The sequence below is a fragment of the Leptosomus discolor genome, chromosome 7 (assembly GCF_034619465.1).
Source record: "Leptosomus discolor isolate bLepDis1 chromosome 7, bLepDis1.hap2, whole genome shotgun sequence".
Taxonomy (NCBI): Eukaryota; Metazoa; Chordata; class Aves; order Leptosomiformes; family Leptosomidae; genus Leptosomus; species Leptosomus discolor.
Window position 1 is genome coordinate 42,659,755 of NC_141397.1, and position 22,404 is coordinate 42,682,158.

Sequence of the window (22,404 nt, forward strand, 5' to 3'; positions counted from 1 at the left end):
TCACTTGGTCTTTGGAAGAGGAGGTCCTCCAGTTCCCAACCGCTCTCGTCTCCTGTGTACGTTCCAAGCGGGCTTCGCTGCACAGTCCATAAGTGCCACCTTGGTCACTCTGCCTGTAGGAGGCCAGAGGGAAACGTTGCTTGGACCCAACCTACTATATATAAAGGAGGCTCCTCAGTGCTTGCCTTATTACAGCAAGCTCCAGCCACCTCTCCCCAGTCCACCCATTCCCAAGCTCTGGTGATAGCCTAGTCCCTAAGCTCCGAACCTCTTGCAGTCACAACATGGGCCGTGAGAAACCAGACTGATCGGGTCGGTAGCTCTCATTAGGTTCACCAAAAGAGGAGGAATGCCCCCCCCCCCCCGCCGCCTCCCTCCCCCCGGTTTTCTGCCCTGTCTAGTCCGCATCGACACCGCTATGGATGAAATCAAGAGCCTGCCACTAAGCAAAGGCCGCCACAGAAAGAACAGAGAGCTAGGCATCTCCTAAATTGGACTAGATTTCAACCAGGCATTCAAAAGACCTTCCATCCCCCTCGCCCCAAAGATATCCCCTAGGCAGCATTCCCAGACCCCGCTCTGGTCATTCAGCCCTACTTTACCTCTGGGTTTGTTGGCATAAGCCGAGCTGATCTTCCCTACTAACACGAGCAGCCGCTGCTCGCGTGCATCGCGAAGCCGAAAGTACGCCTCCCGCCAGGACTCAGCCTCTTCTGGCTTCTCATTCTTGAAGTCTCGGAGACAGTGATTGCGCCACAGTTGGTCCGTATCCTCAGTGAGGAACTGAAGCAAAGGCACACGTAAGCTAGGATCCCTCCTGACACCTTCACTCCCCTCTCTCCCTCGGCACCAGCTAGTGCCAGTGCCACTGGAATAGCACAGAGGGCAAGACGGCTTAGGGGCCAACTTGCAGCAAGAGATCGGCCGATGGCAAATGCAGGAACTCGAGACTAGCAAAAGCCACCCCTTGCTATAAAGAGCGTTGGTCTTTACCATTCTGCTGTTGCAAGTGAGGACAGAACATCACTTCCACACCTCACCCTCCCTTCCCCAGGCCAAGGCACTCACATGATTACATTCCTCCATGCGACACAGCTGCTCTGGGGTGCATCTCTCCAATACTGGCCTCAGAGCTGAGAAAGGGACGCCACTCGCTTCGTGGATTGCTAGAGCAAAGCAAGATGCACACAGTATCGATCCTGCTTCTTGCTTGCCGAGGAAAGGGCTTGACGCCTTGAAACGCGGTGGAAAAACCTGCAGTGCTGCGTGACGCCACGCAATAGGAGGGCAAGGAGGAAGGAACCGTAGGTGCCGTAGCTCTAGGGAGCCGTCGGGCACCAGTACCTCCAAGTCAAGAGGTGCGTGCGCAAGACTCTGTCTCACACTATTTCCAGCGCTTTAGCACTCCCTGAAAGCATGCTGGGTGCTGAGTCCCGCAGCACCTGAGCTTTCAGTGGGATCTGTCCCCTACTAGCTAGCTTGCCTTGCAACAAGGGGCAACTCTTCACATGCTCCAAGCCAGATGCTGCGGAGAGGTATACAAACAAGCTACCAAGACGCCAGGCACGGCTCAGGACTTTAAGACAGATGAGGAAAGGTACTTGCAGTCCATGTTGTTACTGAGCACTCTGACGCATTGCTGATACAGAGACAGCATCTCGGGCAAGGAGGTAGCCTTGGAACCCGAATACACGGGCATCCTTGAATACACCCGTGTCCTGGGTTACAGTGTAAAATGTGCCAAAAGAAAAAAAAAAAAAAAAATATTCTATTACCATCTTCAGGAGGTGTTGAGATCAGGTGGGGCGGTGCTCCCTGCCTCCCCCCTCTGGAGTATCTCCTGTTACTGGGCACAACAATGCCTTATCGTCTGACCCATCGGTAACTCGCTCCTGGGCTATCTCCTGTTAATGGCCCATCAAGGAACTGCCTCACGACTCCCCATCCCTTTGTGAGATACTCCGCCCGGGGAGGGGGGGGGAAGGAGCCAAGCAGTCCATGCCAAATAAAAACGGAGATTTTGAACACCCTAGCAGCCTTTTCTTCCACTGGATTCCCAGAGGAGCTTTTCCCCCCACTGGAGTTCCAGAGGACAAGAGCTACCTGCCGACCACTGGACCTTCGGAGGAAGACCAGACTCTTTTACCTGATTGCTGCTTCCACAGAACTACACCCATCACTTCAGGAGGACTGCAGCCAGCATCTTATCGGACTGCTACTGCCACCCTAACAGGGTGTCAGGTTGTATTCCTGACTCTGTCAGTGTAAACCAGGGGGTTATTTGTTTTTCCCTGCCTTGTGTTATATATATATTAGTAAAGAACTGTTATTCCTATTCCCCATATCTTTGCCTGAAGGCCCGTTAATTTCAAAATTATAATAGTTTGGAGGGAAGGGGGTTGCACTCTCCATTTCAAGGGAGGCTCCTGCCTTCCTCCACAGACACCTGTCTTTTCAAACCAAGACAACGCGGCAGCCTTTAAAACCTTCTTCACTCTCTTCAGCTGGTGACGACACTGCTGTAAAGTGAAAGACTTGGAGTAAGAAGAGAGCGGAGAAAAGAAGAGCCCACCCTGCTGAATGGCACAGCAGACACCAATTGGAGTCACCCAGAAGCGACCTAAAGGGCGAAGTCTTCTCTAAAAGACCTGCCACCTAGTTCAGAAAGGGCACGTCCAAAGCCCAAGCCTCAGGAAGGGTCAGCAAAGGATCTTCCTCATTTCTGCTAGAGCATGTGGGAGAGCAGCCCCCTTCCTCTGAAACCTAGGCTCTGGGCATCAGACGCAGGACACCAGACCCCAACAGAAGGGCTTGAACCCAGCCGGCATCTGCTCCCACTCTCTCCCACAAACAATGGCTGCAGCCCCGCTCAAACCTATTTTCCTGCCCAGCATACCTTTCCCTTTTGCCTGGGAGCGGGCAGTGGACTTGATGCAAGGAACAGGGCGGTAACGGGCCGGGAGCAGGGCCAGCGGGTTGTCTGGTAACGGTGGTGGCACATCTAAAAGTATCTGGAAGGAGAGGATGTCCGTGCACGTAAGCCAACAATACAGCAGAACGTTGCATCCTGCCAGCATACAAACAGCACTGAACTGCATTTTGTTTGCTATGTCGAATAAGCCCCTCAACGCTCCTCAGCTTGCGCCACAACGTAGCCTCACGGGGAGGCTGCCCTTCTGCCACGTTACTGTGGCTCTGTCCAGGCTGTGAATACAAAGAAGCCAAAATTTGGGATCGGAATCGCTCCGCTCCCTCCACTAAGAGCCATCCACAGTGGCAGAGGAGAGGGGAATCTCACGAGCTGAGGGAAACCTAAAACTTTGATAGGAGGCACTTGCTAGAACGAATGGCAAAGCAGGGTTTTAAAATGCTGCCGAGAGTGGAAAAACACTGTTTTGAAGAGCAAAGTGTTCCAGACTTGAGTAAAAAGATGAGGCACTAAAGGTTTTGCACATCAGTCCCTGTTTATATACAAAACCCTGGCACTCATGTGGCTATGAATTTGTACAGAAATAATGCTCATTTTTCAAGCTTTCACCCAAGAAGGTCTGTCCGACCCCTACCGTTCTGTCTTCTAGAATCAGCTGCACTGTTAACACCAGATCTCCCACTTGTCCCCCACTTCTGGAGGCCAACGGATTTCGTTAAGAAAATTGTAGTGCTGACAGAGATTTTTGAAAGGTCCATTTTAGAGACGCATCGATACTTGGGAGGAGGGACAGGGGAACCTCGCTGGCGGGTGGAGCTGCACTGCACATTAGGTTGGATTCGAAGCTGACCCACATCTCAAGGTATTCTGCATGCTTAAAAGTAGATCACGCCCAATATGCTCTCCTACGAGGACTGAGCTGAAGGTGTTCTCTTTTAAATACACACCACCCCCCCACACCCCCCCCCCCCCATTTTTTTAATAAAGAGGGGTTTGCCTATTGCATTTCTTTACTCCCCTCTCTCTCTTCACCCACTTTTCCAGCAGAGCTCCGCTCCAACAGCACAAAGCAATGCCTGCGGCATAGAGCATACGAAACACACGGTGGCTCCCGGCAGGAACCAAGAGTCACAGACCTAGTACCAATGAGACACCCCAAGCACACCCTGGTGCAGAACCAAGCCCAGCACTTCCAAGGGGAAAACTAACAAGCCCCAGGTGCCAGAGGCCCGAGAACAGCTGATGCCACCTCCTTTCTTCCTTTTCGGATCCTTCAAAACCTTACCCGCTTTGGTTCACGAGACTCTGGTAGTTCCTTCTCTGCCTCTGTCTCATTGGTTCGCTTGCGGCTTGGACTTTTCTGGCTTGGGCTTGAGCTGGTGGCACTGGCTCTGCAGCCGTCCGGTTTGCTGTGCCCTTGGTCTTTCTCCCCAGCTGACACAGAGGGCTTGAGCACTTTCCTTTTCTTTTTCTGGGGCTGGTCATAGTTGAGGTACCACTCAAAGGACATTGTGGGTTGTTCAAATTCATCCTTCTCTTCCCCCTCCCCAAAATTTGAAGAAAAGCCCTTTGATTTTTCGTCCACGACAGAGACTTTGCGCTTCCCTCTGCCATCCAGTCGCTGCTGCTCGTGAGAAGACTTGCGCTCTTTGGTTCCACTCATGTTCCCTTTCTCACAGAGCTCACCCGGGTACCTCTCCCAGCCTGCAGCTCTCGTATCCCAGTCAAGCGTTAAGCGTTTGAAAGAAAAACTGAGGATGACAAACTGCCCTCCGTGGCTTCCACGCTTGCTCTGACAGGCTCCCTCCTCGTGCCTGGAATGTAGCGAGCCTCATCACAATGGCACCATGGACACCGAGAACCTCACCGCAGCGGCACCTCGGACACGGGCCTGCAGCACGTAGCCAATTCCATTGGAAGCTTGCGACTATTCAAGAGCTGAAGAGGGAACCCACATCTCCCCTGCAGACCCTCCACTCTTGTCAGTGCTGCCTACAGTCTCTCTCTCTCTCTCTCTCCTCTCAACTAGAGTCTGTGCTAAAAAGGCGACTGATCCCTTCCGCGACCACTGCCTCTCGACCCGCTCCTTTCCATTCCCCTCCCCATACCCCAGTGAAAAAGGTTCTTTCTCTTCACGCACATGCTGCCAGGCGAGGCTCTGCCAGCTCGTGCAGCGGCTCCGCAGGCCAGGGAGGGAAGAGGCGCCCTCTCCGACTTGCAGCCCAGTGAGGGGGCTGCAGGTGAAGGGAACGTACTTCTACCTCTGCCACCCAGGTGGTTTGGGACATCCCTTCACCGAGATGTCGACCAGCTTTTTAGTTACAGTGTTGTAGGGAGCCTCAGGCAGGAAGACGGTCGAGGACATCTTTGCCACCTAGACTGGCACGTCCTGGGCGTATGCAGAGAAACCAAGAGAAACCAAGGCAAGGAAACGGGAGAACGGGCAAACAGAGGGCCGAGACAACAGAAGCCCGTATAGGGAAGAAAGACTCCAGAGTTCACGGAAAGACACCTCTCCAGGGGCCACCAAAGACTAACACAGCCCCCCGGGCCAAAACTGCCCTCTGCTGCTCACTTCACAGTTAATAGCGACTGCCCCGTTGTGGCCGGCTCCCCGCTCTCTGCTGCGGCCTCAGCGAGGCCACCGGAAACCACAGGCCTCGTGCAGCACTCGGGCTCCCCAACCTGCCCAGAGGAGCTCTGCTCCAGGGCACCTCCTCACACTCCCACCAACCCCTGGGTCTGCAGGCTCACGTCGCACACCTGCTCCTTCCAGAGCTCCAGTTCCTCACACCCCAAGTACAACCGAGCGTTTTGAACGCCGGCTATGAAGTGTGCACGCACTAGAAACAAATCGCGTTCCGTTATTCGCTTCCCTCCAACCCCAGTCAAGCGGCTTCAGGTTCAAAGACTAAAATCCTTGCTTTTTTTTTCCAAAGAGGGGGTCAGGGCAAAACATACAGGGGAAACGGCTTCCAAACTGGAAAGAAATCCTTCCCAGTTCCACACAGAGAACACGACAAAATCATTCCTTCTTTCCACTACAAGAGACAAGCCGATGCCTCCATCGACATTTAAAAGCTGTCTGCAATTTGAGAGGCAAAGTGTCTTCTCTCTCTTCAAGGGGAAAGGAAAAAAAAAAAAAAAAAGAAAAGTTAAAACCTGACTTGGTGCGCAGTAAAATTTCTCCCCAACCCCCTCCTAGTTTTATTCCCAGTAGCCAGCAGAAGACCACAGCAGCAGAGCACAAGTCCCCAAGGCCTCTTGGCACCCCTGCACAGCAACGTAAGCACCTGTGCAAGACCTATAGTAACAGCAGAGGAAAGGTCAAGAGCTAAGGTTTCATTAACATACATGGGTAGAGAGCAAAGCCTCGGGACTCGACGTGCTTGCCAAAGGACTGACGAGCAAATGGGCCGCCGGTCCTACCCGCCCCAGAGAGTCCGGGTGGGACTTGGAGCCCAGCAGGTACCAGATCATGGGGAGTGACTCCAGTGACACCCAGTGTCTCCCCTCAGACAGATGGGTTCCTGCCAGCTCGAGCCACAGAGAGGCCGGTCCTTGTACTGGACTGGGAGGAGGGAGACTACTGGGAGCGACGTAAATAATACAGGCGGGATAGAGGAGCAGTTTAATATCAATTAAAACAATTCTATCATTTATTAAGAGGTCAAATAGCAAATAGTCGCTCCATCTTCCAATGACAGCGCCCGAAACAGGATGTTAAGGGCAGGGGGAAAAGAGGGGGGCTTGAACCTGAGAAAGGGACCAGAGTAAAGAGAAAACACTGTGCCGTCGTCTTGTGCAGATCGAATCCTCTCCCAGCAGCGGCAGCCTCCAAAGAGTTCAACGAGAAGGGCTGTTGAGGGGGGTGGGGTACTTTCTCCCTCTTCACTCCCAGTCGCCCATGAGAGAGAAAGTCCCAGATCTGCACTGCAAACTCATCTCCGAGAGAAGCTCTTCTGAAAATCTTTGTTCGTTTTTGTCGTCACGGGTGAAAGGTCTGCGACAGAGAAAGAGAAGGGAAAAAAAAACAAACCAACAAAACAAAGCAAACAAGAACCCCACGCGTTAAAGCAGCAGTCACAGACTAGGAGAGCAGAGAGCAATTCAAAGCCGCGGCCCTGGCAGAAGAGACGCAAGGCGGGCCTAAGCGTGTGCTCTCTGATCGTGGCTCGTCGTATTTTCAGGTCACAGACCAAGGAGAGCCCACTCTGCTTTCTGCACTGCAGGAACGCAGATCTCTGCTTAAACTCTCCCTGCTTCCCTCCCAGGGGAGCTGCACTACAATTTCCTTGTTCCAAAGGGCTGGACAGGCACCAAAGGACAGCAGGAGGGAAAAGGCAGGGTTTCTGCCTCACTAGGACCGTTAGGACAGGCTGACACAGTCAGCGCCGAGCAGACAGGCGAATCGGCTGTTTCCCTATGCTTTTTCTTCTGCAAGAAGTTTGGGCAGTCTTTCTCACGCTCTCCTTAGGGAGAGGAGAGAAGAGAGGCCACCAACGTTAACCCTCCTGCATAGCCTGCATTTCTCTCACAGCAGAAGCAGCAGGTTCATGTGTTTGTAAAGGAGGAGCTCGAGGAGACCACAGGGACGTTCCGCAGTTGGTACTTACTCTTCCCTTGTCGTTTCCCGGCGCCACTAGAGGAGCGGGTTCTAGCTGAAGATGGGATAGAGACAGAATGGGCGCTGCTGGTGCTGGGCCCGTCGCGCGAGTGCTCCTCGCTCACAGGAGCGCGGCTTTGGCTAGGTACGTACGGGACTGGTTTTGTACTGAAACAGAGGTGGGACAGACGCTGCAGTAAGGGAATCCCTGTGGTCTGGTGCGATTCTTCAGACACGAGCCACACCTGTTCGCAGCAGCACGGCTGATATCGCACGGAGCCAGCGGTGCCCAGGATCTCCATACGTCCCAGCAAGAAAGAGCCTATTACAGTTACAAGTTTCACCGCACAAACACCTCCCAGACGCACGGTATCCTTTCCTGCCAGATGCAGAGCTTCAGCGGGAAGCTGGCAGGGGCTCCCAGGAAAAGAGAGACGCTCACTTGGTCTTTGGAAGAGGAGGTCCTCCAGTTCCCAACCGCTCTCGTCTCCTGTGTACGTTCCAAGCGGGCTTCGCTGCACAGTCCATAAGTGCCACCTTGGTCACTCTGCCTGTAGGAGGCCAGAGGGAAACGTTGCTTGGACCCAGCCTACTATATATAAAGGAGGCTCCTCAGTGCTTGCCTTATTACAGCAAGCTCCAGCCACCTCTCCCCAGTCCACCCATTCCCAAGCTCTGGTGATAGCCTCGTCCCTAAGCTCCGAACCTCTTGCAGTCACAACATGGGCCGTGAGAAACCAGACTGATCGGGTCGGTAGCTCTCATTAGGTTCACCAAAAGAGGAGGAATGCCCCCCCCCCCGCCGCCTCCCTCCCCCCGGTTTTCTGCCCTGTCTAGTCCGCATCGACACCGCTATGGATGAAATCAAGAGCCTGCTAAGCCACTAAGCAAAGGCCGCCACAGAAAGAACAGAGAGCTAGGCATCTCCTAAATTGGACTAGATTTCAACCAGGCATTCAAAAGACCTTCCACCCCCCACCCCCCCCGCCCCAAAGATATCCCCTAGGCAGCATTCCCAGACCCCGCTCTGGTCATTCAGCCCTACTTTACCTCTGGGTTTGTTGGCATAAGCCGAGCTGATCTTCCCTACTAACACGAGCAGCCGCTGCTCGCGTGCATCGCGAAGCCGAAAGTACGCCTCCCGCCAGGACTCAGCCTCTTCTGGCTTCTCATTCTTGAAGTCTCGGAGACAGTGATTGCGCCACAGTTGGTCCGTATCCTCAGTGAGGAACTGAAGCAAAGGCACACGTAAGCTGGGATCCCTCCTGACACCTTCACTCCCCTCTCTCCCTCGGCACCAGCTAGTGCCAGTGCCACTGGAATAGCACAGAGGGCAAGACGGCTTAGGGGCCAACTTGCAGCAAGAGATCGGCCGATGGCAAATGCAGGAACTCGAGACTAGCAAAAGCCACCCCTTGCTATAAAGAGCGTTGGTCTTTACCATTCTGCTGTTGCAAGTGAGGACAGAACATCACTTCCACACCTCACCCTCCCTTCCCCAGGCCAAGGCACTCACATGATTACATTCCTCCATGCGACACAGCTGCTCTGGGGTGCATCTCTCCAATACTGGCCTCAGAGCTGAGAAAGGGACGCCACTCGCTTCGTGGATTGCTAGAGCAAAGCAAGATGCACACAGTATCGATCCTGCTTCTTGCTTGCCGAGGAAAGGGCTTGACGCCTTGAAACGCGGTGGAAAAACCTGCAGTGCTGCGTGACGCCACGCAATAGGAGGGCAAGGAGGAAGGAACCGTAGGTGCCGTAGCTCTAGGGAGCCGTCGGGCACCAGTACCTCCAAGTCAAGAGATGCGTGCGCAAGACTCTGTCTCACACTATTTCCAGCGCTTTAGCACTCCCTGAAAGCATGCTGGGTGCTGAGTCCCGCAGCACCTGAGCTTTCAGTGGGATCTGTCCCCTACTAGCTAGCTTGCCTTGCAACAAGGGGCAACTCTTCACATGCTCCAAGCCAGATGCTGCGGAGAGGTATACAAACAAGCTACCAAGACGCCAGGCACGGCTCAGGACTTTAAGACAGATGAGGAAAGGTACTTGCAGTCCATGTTGTTACTGAGCACTCTGACGCATTGCTGATACAGAGACAGCATCTCGGGCAAGGAGGTAGCCTTGGAACCCGAATACACGGGCATCCTTGAATACACCCGGCAGCCTTTAAAACCTTCTTCACTCTCTTCAGCTGGTGACGACACTGCTGTAAAGTGAAAGACTTGGAGTAAGAAGAGAGCGGAGAAAAGAAGAGCCCACCCTGCTGAATGGCACAGCAGACACCAATTGGAGTCACCCAGAAGCGACCTAAAGGGCGAAGTCTTCTCTAAAAGACCTGCCACCTAGTTCAGAAAGGGCACGTCCAAAGCCCAAGCCTCAGGAAGGGTCAGCAAAGGATCTTCCTCATTTCTGCTAGAGCATGTGGGAGAGCAGCCCCCTTCCTCTGAAACCTAGGCTCTGGGCATCAGACGCAGGACACCAGACCCCAACAGAAGGGCTTGAACCCAGCCGGCATCTGCTCCCACTCTCTCCCACAAACAATGGCTGCAGCCCCGCTCAAACCTATTTTCCTGCCCAGCATACCTTTCCCTTTTGCCTGGGAGCGGGCAGTGGACTTGATGCAAGGAACAGGGCGGTAACGGGCCGGGAGCAGGGCCAGCGGGTTGTCTGGTAACGGTGGTGGCACATCTAAAAGTATCTGGAAGGAGAGGATGTCCGTGCACGTAAGCCAACAATACAGCAGAACGTTGCATCCTGCCAGCATACAAACAGCACTGAACTGCATTTTGTTTGCTATGTCGAATAAGCCCCTCAACGCTCCTCAGCTTGCGCCACAACGTAGCCTCACGGGGAGGCTGCCCTTCTGCCACGTTACTGTGGCTCTGTCCAGGCTGTGAATACAAAGAAGCCAAAATTTGGGATCGGAATCGCTCTGCTCCCTCCACTAAGAGCCATCCACAGTGGCAGAGGAGAGGGGAATCTCACGAGCTGAGGGAAACCTAAAACTTTGATAGGAGGCACTTGCTAGAACGAATGGCAAAGCAGGGTTTTAAAATGCTGCCGAGAGTGGAAAAACACTGTTTTGAAGAGCAAAGTGTTCCAGACTTGAGTAAAAAGATGAGGCACTAAAGGTTTTGCACATCAGTCCCTGTTTATATACAAAACCCTGGCACTCATGTGGCTATGAATTTGTACAGAAATAATGCTCATTTTTCAAGCTTTCACCCAAGAAGGTCTGTCCGACCCCTACCGTTCTGTCTTCTAGAATCAGCTGCACTGTTAACACCAGATCTCCCACTTGTCCCCCACTTCTGGAGGCCAACGGATTTCGTTAAGAAAATTGTAGTGCTGACAGAGATTTTTGAAAGGTCCATTTTAGAGACGCATCGATACTTGGGAGGAGGGACAGGGGAACCTCGCTGGCGGGTGGAGCTGCACTGCACATTAGGTTGGATTCGAAGCTGACCCACATCTCAAGGTATTCTGCATGCTTAAAAGTAGATCACGCCCAATATGCTCTCCTACGAGGACTGAGCTGAAGGTGTTCTCTTTTAAATACACACCACCCCCCCACACCCCCCCCCCCATTTTTTAATAAAGAGGGGTTTGCCTATTGCATTTCTTTACTCCCCTCTCTCTCTTCACCCACTTTTCCAGCAGAGCTCCGCTCCAACAGCACAAAGCAATGCCTGCGGCATAGAGCATACGAAACACACGGTGGCTCCCGGCAGGAACCAAGAGTCACAGACCTAGTACCAATGAGACACCCCAAGCACACCCTGGTGCAGAACCAAGCCCAGCACTTCCAAGGGGAAAACTAACAAGCCCCAGGTGCCAGAGGCCCGAGAACAGCTGATGCCACCTCCTTTCTTCCTTTTCGGATCCTTCAAAACCTTACCCGCTTTGGTTCACGAGACTCTGGTAGTTCCTTCTCTGCCTCTGTCTCATTGGTTCGCTTGCGGCTTGGACTTTTCTGGCTTGGGCTTGAGCTGGTGGCACTGGCTCTGCAGCCGTCCGGTTTGCTGTGCCCTTGGTCTTTCTCCCCAGCTGACACAGAGGGCTTGAGCACTTTCCTTTTCTTTTTCTGGGGCTGGTCATAGTTGAGGTACCACTCAAAGGACATTGTGGGTTGTTCAAATTCATCCTTCTCTTCCCCCTCCCCAAAATTTGAAGAAAAGCCCTTTGATTTTTCGTCCACGACAGAGACTTTGCGCTTCCCTCTGCCATCCAGTCGCTGCTGCTCGTGAGAAGACTTGCGCTCTTTGGTTCCACTCATGTTCCCTTTCTCACAGAGCTCACCCGGGTACCTCTCCCAGCCTGCAGCTCTCGTATCCCAGTCAAGCGTTAAGCGTTTGAAAGAAGAACTGAGGATGACAAACTGCCCTCCGTGGCTTCCACGCTTGCTCTGACAGGCTCCCTCCTCGTGCCTGGAATGTAGCGAGCCTCATCACAATGGCACCATGGACACCGAGAACCTCACCGCAGCGGCACCTCGGACACGGGCCTGCAGCACGTAGCCAATTCCATTGGAAGCTTGCGACTATTCAAGAGCTAAAGAGGGAACCCACATCTCCCCTGCAGACCCTCCACTCTTGTCAGTGCTGCCTACAGTCTCTCTCTCTCTCTCTCTCTCCTCTCAACTAGAGTCTGTGCTAAAAAGGCGACTGATCCCTTCCGCGACCACTGCCTCTCGACCCGCTCCTTTCCATTCCCCTCCCCATACCCCAGTGAAAAAGGTTCTTTCTCTTCACGCACATGCTGCCAGGCGAGGCTCTGCCAGCTCGTGCAGCGGCTCCGCAGGCCAGGGAGGGAAGAGGCGCCCTCTCCGACTTGCAGCCCAGTGAGGGGGCTGCAGGTGAAGGGAACGTACTTCTACCTCTGCCACCCAGGTGGTTTGGGACATCCCTTCACCGAGATGTCGACCAGCTTTTTAGTTACAGTGTTGTAGGGAGCCTCAGGCAGGAAGACGGTCGAGGACATCTTTGCCACCTAGACTGGCACGTCCTGGGCGTATGCAGAGAAACCAAGAGAAACCAAGGCAAGGAAACGGGAGAACGGGCAAACAGAGGGCCGAGACAACAGAAGCCCGTATAGGGAAGAAAGACTCCAGAGTTCACAGAAAGACACCTCTCCAGGGGCCACCAAAGACTAACACAGCCCCCCGGGCCAAAACTGCCCTCTGCTGCTCACTTCACAGTTAATAGCGACTGCCCCGTTGTGGCCGGCTCCCCGCTCTCTGCTGCGGCCTCAGCGAGGCCACCGGAAACCACAGGCCTCGTGCAGCACTCGGGCTCCCCAACCTGCCCAGAGGAGCTCTGCTCCAGGGCACCTCCTCACACTCCCACCAACCCCTGGGTCTGCAGGCTCACGTCGCACACCTGCTCCTTCCAGAGCTCCAGTTCCTCACACCCCAAGTACAACCGAGCGTTTTGAACGCCGGCTATGAAGTGTGCACGCACTAGAAACAAACGGCGTTCCGTTATTCGCTTCCCTCCAACCCCAGTCAAGCGGCTTCAGGTTCAAAGACTAAAATCCTTGCTTTTTTTTTCCAAAGAGGGGGTCAGGGCAAAAGATACAGGGGAAACGGCTTCCAAACTGGAAAGAAATCCTTCCCAGTTCCACACAGAGAACACGACAAAATCATTCCTTCTTTCCACTACAAGAGACAAGCCGATGCCTCCATCGACATTTAAAAGCTGTCTGCAATTTGAGAGGCAAAGTCCCCTCTCTCTCTTCAAGGGGAAAGGAAAAAAAAAAAAAAAAGAAAAGTTAAAACCTGACTTGGTGCGCAGTAAAATTTCTCCCCAACCCCCTCCTAGTTTTATTCCCAGTAGCCAGCAGAAGACCACAGCAGCAGAGCACAAGTCCCCAAGGCCTCTTGGCACCCCTGTACAGCAACGTAAGCACCTGTGCAAGACCTATAGTAACAGCAGAGGAAAGGTCAAGAGCTAAGGTTTCATTAACATACATGGGTAGAGAGCAAAGCCTCGGGACTCGACGTGCTTGCCAAAGGACTGACGAGCAAATGGGCCGCCGGTCCTACCCGCCCCAGAGAGTCCGGGTGGGACTTGGAGCCCAGCAGGTACCAGATCATGGGGAGTGACTCCAGTGACACCCAGTGTCTCCCCTCAGACAGATGGGTTCCTGCCAGCTCGAGCCACAGAGAGGCCGGTCCTTGTACTGGACTGGGAGGAGGGAGACTACTGGGAGCGACGTAAATAATACAGGCGGGATAGAGGAGCAGTTTAATATCAATTAAAACAATTCTATCATTTATTAAGAGGTCAAATAGCAAATAGTCGCTCCATCTTCCAATGACAGCGCCCGAAACAGGATGTTAAGGGCAGGGGGAAAAGAGGGGGGCTTGAACCTGAGAAAGGGACCAGAGTAAAGAGAAAACACTGTGCCGTCGTCTTGTGCAGATCGAATCCTCTCCCAGCAGCGGCAGCCTCCAAAGAGTTCAACGAGAAGGGCTGTTGAGGGGGGTGGGGTACTTTCTCCCTCTTCACTCCCAGTCGCCCATGAGAGAGAAAGTCCCAGATCTGCACTGCAAACTCATCTCCGAGAGAAGCTCTTCTGAAAATCTTTGTTCGTTTTTGCCGTCACGGGTGAAAGGTCTGCGACAGAGAAAGAGAAGGGAAAAAAAAACAAACCAACAAAACAAAGCAAACAAGAACCCCACGCGGTAAAGCAGCAGTCACAGACTAGGAGAGCAGAGAGCAATTCAAAGCCGCGGCCCTGGCAGAAGAGACGCAAGGCGGGCCTAAGCGTGTGCTCTCTGATCGTGGCTCGTCGTATTTTCAGGTCACAGACCAAGGAGAGCCCACTCTGCTTTCTGCACTGCAGGAACGCAGATCTCTGCTTAAACTCTCCCTGCTTCCCTCCCAGGGGAGCTGCACTACAATTTCCTTGTTCCAAACGGCTGGACAGGCACCAAAGGACAGCAGGAGGGAAAAGGCAGGGTTTCTGCCTCACTAGGACCGTTAGGACAGGCTGACACAGTCAGCGCCGAGCAGACAGGCGAATCGGCTGTTTCCCTATGCTTTTTCTTCTGCAAGAAGTTTGGGCAGTCTTTCTCACGCTCTCCTTAGGGAGAGGAGAGAAGAGAGGCCACCAACGTTAACCCTCCTGCATAGCCTGCATTTCTCTCACAGCAGAAGCAGCGGGTTCATGTGTTTGTAAAGGAGGAGCTCGAGGAGACCACAGGGACGTTCCGCAGTTGGTACTTACTCTTCCCTTGTCGTTTCCTGGCGCCACTAGAGGAGCGGGTTCTAGCTGAAGATGGGATAGAGACAGAATGGGCGCTGCTGGTGCTGGGCCCGTCGCGCGAGTGCTCCTCGCTCACAGGAGCGCGGCTTTGGCTAGGTACGTACGGGACTGGTTTTGTACTGAAACAGAGGTGGGACAGACGCTGCAGTAAGGGAATCCCTGTGGTCTGGTGCGATTCTTCAGACACGAGCCACACCTGTTCGCAGCAGCACGGCTGATATCGCACGGAGCCAGCGGTGCCCAGGATCTCCATACGTCCCAGCAAGAAAGAGCCTATTACAGTTACAAGTTTCACCGCACAAAGACCTCCCAGACGCACGGTATCCTTTCCTGCCAGATGCAGAGCTTCAGCGGGAAGCTGGCAGGGGCTCTCAGGAAAAGAGAGACGCTCACTTGGTCTTTGGAAGAGGAGGTCCTCCAGTTCCCAACCGCTCTCGTCTCCTGTGTACGTTCCAAGCGGGCTTCGCTGCACAGTCCATAAGTGCCACCTTGGTCACTCTGCCTGTAGGAGGCCAGAGGGAAACGTTGCTTGGACCCAACCTACTATATATAAAGGAGGCTCCTCAGTGCTTGCCTTATTACAGCAAGCTCCAGCCACCTCTCCCCAGTCCACCCATTCCCAAGCTCTGGTGATAGCCTAGTCCCTAAGCTCCGAACCTCTTGCAGTCACAACATGGGCCGTGAGAAACCAGACTGATCGGGTCGGTAGCTCTCATTAGGTTCACCAAAAGAGGAGGAATGCCCCCCCCCCCCCGCCGCCTCCCTCCCCCCGGTTTTCTGCCCTGTCTAGTCCGCATCGACACCGCTATGGATGAAATCAAGAGCCTGCCACTAAGCAAAGGCCGCCACAGAAAGAACAGAGAGCTAGGCATCTCCTAAATTGGACTAGATTTCAACCAGGCATTCAAAAGACCTTCCATCCCCCTCGCCCCAAAGATATCCCCTAGGCAGCATTCCCAGACCCCGCTCTGGTCATTCAGCCCTACTTTACCTCTGGGTTTGTTGGCATAAGCCGAGCTGATCTTCCCTACTAACACGAGCAGCCGCTGCTCGCGTGCATCGCGAAGCCGAAAGTACGCCTCCCGCCAGGACTCAGCCTCTTCTGGCTTCTCATTCTTGAAGTCTCGGAGACAGTGATTGCGCCACAGTTGGTCCGTATCCTCAGTGAGGAACTGAACCAAAGGCACACGTAAGCTAGGATCCCTCCTGACACCTTCACTCCCCTCTCTCCCTCGGCACCAGCTAGTGCCAGTGCCACTGGAATAGCACAGAGGGCAAGACGGCTTAGGGGCCAACTTGCAGCAAGAGATCGGCCGATGGCAAATGCAGGAACTCGAGACTAGCAAAAGCCACCCCTTGCTATAAAGAGCGTTGGTCTTTACCATTCTGCTGTTGCAAGTGAGGACAGAACATCACTTCCACACCTCACCCTCCCTTCCCCAGGCCAAGGCACTCACATGATTACATTCCTCCATGCGACACAGCTGCTCTGGGGTGCATCTCTCCAATACTGGCCTCAGAGCTGAGAAAGGGACGCCACTCGCTTCGTGGATTGCTAGAGCAAAGCAAGATGCACACAGTATCGATCCTGCTTCTTGCTTGCCGAGGAAAGGGCTTGACGCCTTGAAACGCGGTGGAAAAACCTGCAGTGCTGCGTGACGCCACGCAATAGGAGGGCAAGGAGGAAGGAACCGTAGGTGCCGTAGCTCTAGGGAGCCGTCGGGCACCAGTACCTCCAAGTCAAGAGGTGCGTGCGCAAGACTCTGTCTCACACTATTTCCAGCGCTTTAGCACTCCCTGAAAGCATGCTGGGTGCTGAGTCCCGCAGCACCTGAGCTTTCAGTGGGATCTGTCCCCTACTAGCTAGCTTGCCTTGCAACAAGGGGCAACTCTTCACATGCTCCAAGCCAGATGCTGCGGAGAGGTATACAAACAAGCTACCAAGACGCCAGGCACGGCTCAGGACTTTAAGACAGATGAGGAAAGGTACTTGCAGTCCATGTTGTTACTGAGCACTCTGACGCATTGCTGATACAGAGACAGCATCTCGGGCAAGGAGGTAGCCTTGGAACCCGAATACACGGGCATCCTTGAATACACCCGGCAGCCTTTAAAACCTTCTTCACTCTCTTCAGCTGGTGACGACACTGCTGTAAAGTGAAAGACTTGGAGTAAGAAGAGAGCGGAGAAAAGAAGAGCCCACCCTGCTGAATGGCACAGCAGACACCAATTGGAGTCACCCAGAAGCGACCTAAAGGGCGAAGTCTTCTCTAAAAGACCTGCCACCTAGTTCAGAAAGGGCACGTCCAAAGCCCAAGCCTCAGGAAGGGTCAGCAAAGGATCTTCCTCATTTCTGCTAGAGCATGTGGGAGAGCAGCCCCCTTCCTCTGAAACCTAGGCTCTGGGCATCAGACGCAGGACACCAGACCCCAACAGAAGGGCTTGAACCCAGCCGGCATCTGCTCCCACTCTCTCCCACAAACAATGGCTGCAGCCCCGCTCAAACCTATTTTCCTGCCCAGCATACCTTTCCCTTTTGCCTGGGAGCGGGCAGTGGACTTGATGCAAGGAACAGGGCGGTAACGGGCCGGGAGCAGGGCCAGCGGGTTGTCTGGTAACGGTGGTGGCACATCTAAAAGTATCTGGAAGGAGAGGATGTCCGTGCACGTAAGCCAACAATACAGCAGAACGTTGCATCCTGCCAGCATACAAACAGCACTGAACTGCATTTTGTTTGCTATGTCGAATAAGCCCCTCAACGCTCCTCAGCTTGCGCCACAACGTAGCCTCACGGGGAGGCTGCCCTTCTGCCACGTTACTGTGGCTCTGTCCAGGCTGTGAATACAAAGAAGCCAAAATTTGGGATCGGAATCGCTCCGCTCCCTCCACTAAGAGCCATCCACAGTGGCAGAGGAGAGGGGAATCTCACGAGCTGAGGGAAACCTAAAACTTTGATAGGAGGCACTTGCTAGAACGAATGGCAAAGCAGGGTTTTAAAATGCTGCCGAGAGTGGAAAAACACTGTTTTGAAGAGCAAAGTGTTCCAGACTTGAGTAAAAAGATGAGGCACTAAAGGTTTTGCACATCAGTCCCTGTTTATATACAAAACCCTGGCACTCATGTGGCTATGAATTTGTACAGAAATAATGCTCATTTTTCAAGCTTTCACCCAAGAAGGTCTGTCCGACCCCTACCGTTCTGTCTTCTAGAATCAGCTGCACTGTTAACACCAGATCTCCCACTTGTCCCCCACTTCTGGAGGCCAACGGATTTCGTTAAGAAAATTGTAGTGCTGACAGAGATTTTTGAAAGGTCCATTTTAGAGACGCATCGATACTTGGGAGGAGGGACAGGGGAACCTCGCTGGCGGGTGGAGCTGCACTGCACATTAGGTTGGATTCGAAGGTGACCCACATCTCAAGGTATTCTGCATGCTTAAAAGTAGATCACGCCCAATATGCTCTCCTACGAGGACTGAGCTGAAGGTGTTCTCTTTTAAATACACACCACCCCCCCACACCCCCCCCCCCATTTTTTAATAAAGAGGGGTTTGCCTATTGCATTTCTTTACTCCCCTCTCTCTCTTCACCCACTTTTCCAGCAGAGCTCCGCTCCAACAGCACAAAGCAATGCCTGCGGCATAGAGCATACGAAACACACGGTGGCTCCCGGCAGGAACCAAGAGTCACAGACCTAGTACCAATGAGACACCCCAAGCACACCCTGGTGCAGAACCAAGCCCAGCACTTCCAAGGGGAAAACTAACAAGCCCCAGGTGCCAGAGGCCCGAGAACAGCTGATGCCACCTCCTTTCTTCCTTTTCGGATCCTTCAAAACCTTACCCGCTTTGGTTCACGAGACTCTGGTAGTTCCTTCTCTGCCTCTGTCTCATTGGTTCGCTTGCGGCTTGGACTTTTCTGGCTTGGGCTTGAGCTGGTGGCACTGGCTCTGCAGCCGTCCGGTTTGCTGTGCCCTTGGTCTTTCTCCCCAGCTGACACAGAGGGCTTGAGCACTTTCCTTTTCTTTTTCTGGGGCTGGTCATAGTTGAGGTACCACTCAAAGGACATTGTGGGTTGTTCAAATTCATCCTTCTCTTCCCCCTCCCCAAAATTTGAAGAAAAGCCCTTTGATTTTTCGTCCACGACAGAGACTTTGCGCTTCCCTCTGCCATCCAGTCGCTGCTGCTCGTGAGAAGACTTGCGCTCTTTGGTTCCACTCATGTTCCCTTTCTCACAGAGCTCACCCGGGTACCTCTCCCAGCCTGCAGCTCTCGTATCCCAGTCAAGCGTTAAGCGTTTGAAAGAAGAACTGAGGATGACAAACTGCCCTCCGTGGCTTCCACGCTTGCTCTGACAGGCTCCCTCCTCGTGCCTGGAATGTAGCGAGCCTCATCACAATGGCACCATGGACACCGAGAACCTCACCGCAGCGGCACCTCGGACACGGGCCTGCAGCACGTAGCCAATTCCATTGGAAGCTTGCGACTATTCAAGAGCTGAAGAGGGAACCCACATCTCCCCTGCAGACCCTCCACTCTTGTCAGTGCTGCCTACAGTCTCTCTCTCTCTCTCCTCTCAACTAGAGTCTGTGCTAAAAAGGCGACTGATCCCTTCCGCGACCACTGCCTCTCGACCCGCTCCTTTCCATTCCCCTCCCCATACCCCAGTGAAAAAGGTTCTTTCTCTTCACGCACATGCTGCCAGGCGAGGCTCTGCCAGCTCGTGCAGCGGCTCCGCAGGCCAGGGAGGGAAGAGGCGCCCTCTCCGACTTGCAGCCCAGTGAGGGGGCTGCAGGTGAAGGGAACGTACTTCTACCTCTGCCACCCAGGTGGTTTGGGACATCCCTTCACCGAGATGTCGACCAGCTTTTTAGTTACAGTGTTGTAGGGAGCCTCAGGCAGGAAGACGGTCGAGGACATCTTTGCCACCTAGACTGGCACGTCCTGGGCGTATGCAGAGAAACCAAGAGAAACCAAGGCAAGGAAACGGGAGAACGGGCAAACAGAGGGCCGAGACAACAGAAGCCCGTATAGGGAAGAAAGACTCCAGAGTTCACGGAAAGACACCTCTCCAGGGGCCACCAAAGACTAACACAGCCCCCCGGGCCAAAACTGCCCTCTGCTGCTCACTTCACAGTTAATAGCGACTGCCCCGTTGTGGCCGGCTCCCCGCTCTCTGCTGCGGCCTCAGCGAGGCCACCGGAAACCACAGGCCTCGTGCAGCACTCGGGCTCCCCAACCTGCCCAGAGGAGCTCTGCTCCAGGGCACCTCCTCACACTCCCACCAACCCCTGGGTCTGCAGGCTCACGTCGCACACCTGCTCCTTCCAGAGCTCCAGTTCCTCACACCCCAAGTACAACCGAGCGTTTTGAACGCCGGCTATGAAGTGTGCACGCACTAGAAACAAACGGCGTTCCGTTATTCGCTTCCCTCCAACCCCAGTCAAGCGGCTTCAGGTTCAAAGACTAAAATCCTTGCTTTTTTTTTTCCAAAGAGGGGGTCAGGGCAAAAGATACAGGGGAAACGGCTTCCAAACTGGAAAGAAATCCTTCCCAGTTCCACACAGAGAACACGACAAAATCATTCCTTCTTTCCACTACAAGAGACAAGCCGATGCCTCCATCGACATTTAAAAGCTGTCTGCAATTTGAGAGGCAAAGTCCCCTCTCTCTCTTCAAGGGGAAAGGAAAAAAAAAAAAAAAAGAAAAGTTAAAACCTGACTTGGTGCGCAGTAAAATTTCTCCCCAACCCCCTCCTAGTTTTATTCCCAGTAGCCAGCAGAAGACCACAGCAGCAGAGCACAAGTCCCCAAGGCCTCTTGGCACCCCTGCACAGCAACGTAAGCACCTGTGCAAGACCTATAGTAACAGCAGAGGAAAGGTCAAGAGCTAAGGTTTCATTAACATACATGGGTAGAGAGCAAAGCCTCGGGACTCGACGTGCTTGCCAAAGGACTGACGAGCAAATGGGCCGCCGGTCCTACCCGCCCCAGAGAGTCCGGGTGGGACTTGGAGCCCAGCAGGTACCAGATCATGGGGAGTGACTCCAGTGACACCCAGTGTCTCCCCTCAGACAGATGGGTTCCTGCCAGCTCGAGCCACAGAGAGGCCGGTCCTTGTACTGGACTGGGAGGAGGGAGACTACTGGGAGCGACGTAAATAATACAGGCGGGATAGAGGAGCAGTTTAATATCAATTAAAACAATTCTATCATTTATTAAGAGGTCAAATAGCAAATAGTCGCTCCATCTTCCAATGACAGCGCCCGAAACAGGATGTTAAGGGCAGGGGGAAAAGAGGGGGGCTTGAACCTGAGAAAGGGACCAGAGTAAAGAGAAAACACTGTGCCGTCGTCTTGTGCAGATCGAATCCTCTCCCAGCAGCGGCAGCCTCCAAAGAGTTCAACGAGAAGGGCTGTTGAGGGGGGTGGGGTACTTTCTCCCTCTTCACTCCCAGTCGCCCATGAGAGAGAAAGTCCCAGATCTGCACTGCAAACTCATCTCCGAGAGAAGCTCTTCTGAAAATCTTTGTTCGTTTTTGCCGTCACGGGTGAAAGGTCTGCGACAGAGAAAGAGAAGGGAAAAAAAAACAAACCAACAAAACAAAGCAAACAAGAACCCCACGCGGTAAAGCAGCAGTCACAGACTAGGAGAGCAGAGAGCAATTCAAAGCCGCGGCCCTGGCAGAAGAGACGCAAGGCGGGCCTAAGTGTGTGCTCTCTGATCGTGGCTCGTCGTATTTTCAGGTCACAGACCAAGGAGAGCCCACTCTGCTTTCTGCACTGCAGGAACGCAGATCTCTGCTTAAACTCTCCCTGCTTCCCTCCCAGGGGAGCTGCACTACAATTTCCTTGTTCCAAACGGCTGGACAGGCACCAAAGGACAGCAGGAGGGAAAAGGCAGGGTTTCTGCCTCACTAGGACCGTTAGGACAGGCTGACACAGTCAGCGCCGAGCAGACAGGCGAATCGGCTGTTTCCCTATGCTTTTTCTTCTGCAAGAAGTTTGGGCAGTCTTTCTCACGCTCTCCTTAGGGAGAGGAGAGAAGAGAGGCCACCAACGTTAACCCTCCTGCATAGCCTGCATTTCTCTCACAGCAGAAGCAGCGGGTTCATGTGTTTGTAAAGGAGGAGCTCGAGGAGACCACAGGGACGTTCCGCAGTTGGTACTTACTCTTCCCTTGTCGTTTCCTGGCGCCACTAGAGGAGCGGGTTCTAGCTGAAGATGGGATAGAGACAGAATGGGCGCTGCTGGTGCTGGGCCCGTCGCACGAGTGCTCCTCGCTCACAGGAGCGCGGCTTTGGCTAGGTACGTACGGGACTGGTTTTGTACTGAAACAGAGGTGGGACAGACGCTGCAGTAAGGGAATCCCTGTGGTCTGGTGCGATTCTTCAGACACGAGCCACACCTGTTCGCAGCAGCACGGCTGATATCGCACGGAGCCAGCGGTGCCCAGGATCTCCATACGTCCCAGCAAGAAAGAGCCTATTACAGTTACAAGTTTCACCGCACAAACACCTCCCAGACGCACGGTATCCTTTCCTGCCAGATGCAGAGCTTCAGCGGGAAGCTGGCAGGGGCTCCCAGGAAAAGAGAGACGC

The 22,404-nt window shown here is 53.7% G+C and overlaps 1 protein-coding gene across 1 annotated transcript; it reads right to left on the minus strand.

Moving 5' to 3' along the window:
* On the minus strand, positions 1-19,027 carry LOC147415267 (elongin-A-like). Its single transcript, XM_086468581.1, has 10 exons — positions 18,650-19,027; positions 17,335-17,449; positions 16,802-16,957; positions 16,265-16,362; positions 15,799-15,979; positions 15,201-15,309; positions 14,769-14,926; positions 8,586-8,717; positions 603-734; positions 1-113 (listed from the first exon to the last, which is right to left on the minus strand). The coding sequence occupies exons 1-10, from the start codon at positions 19,025-19,027 to the stop codon at positions 1-3; spliced, it is 1,572 nt and encodes a 523-aa protein (XP_086324707.1).
* Between the last annotated feature and the right edge of the window lie 3,377 nt (positions 19,028-22,404).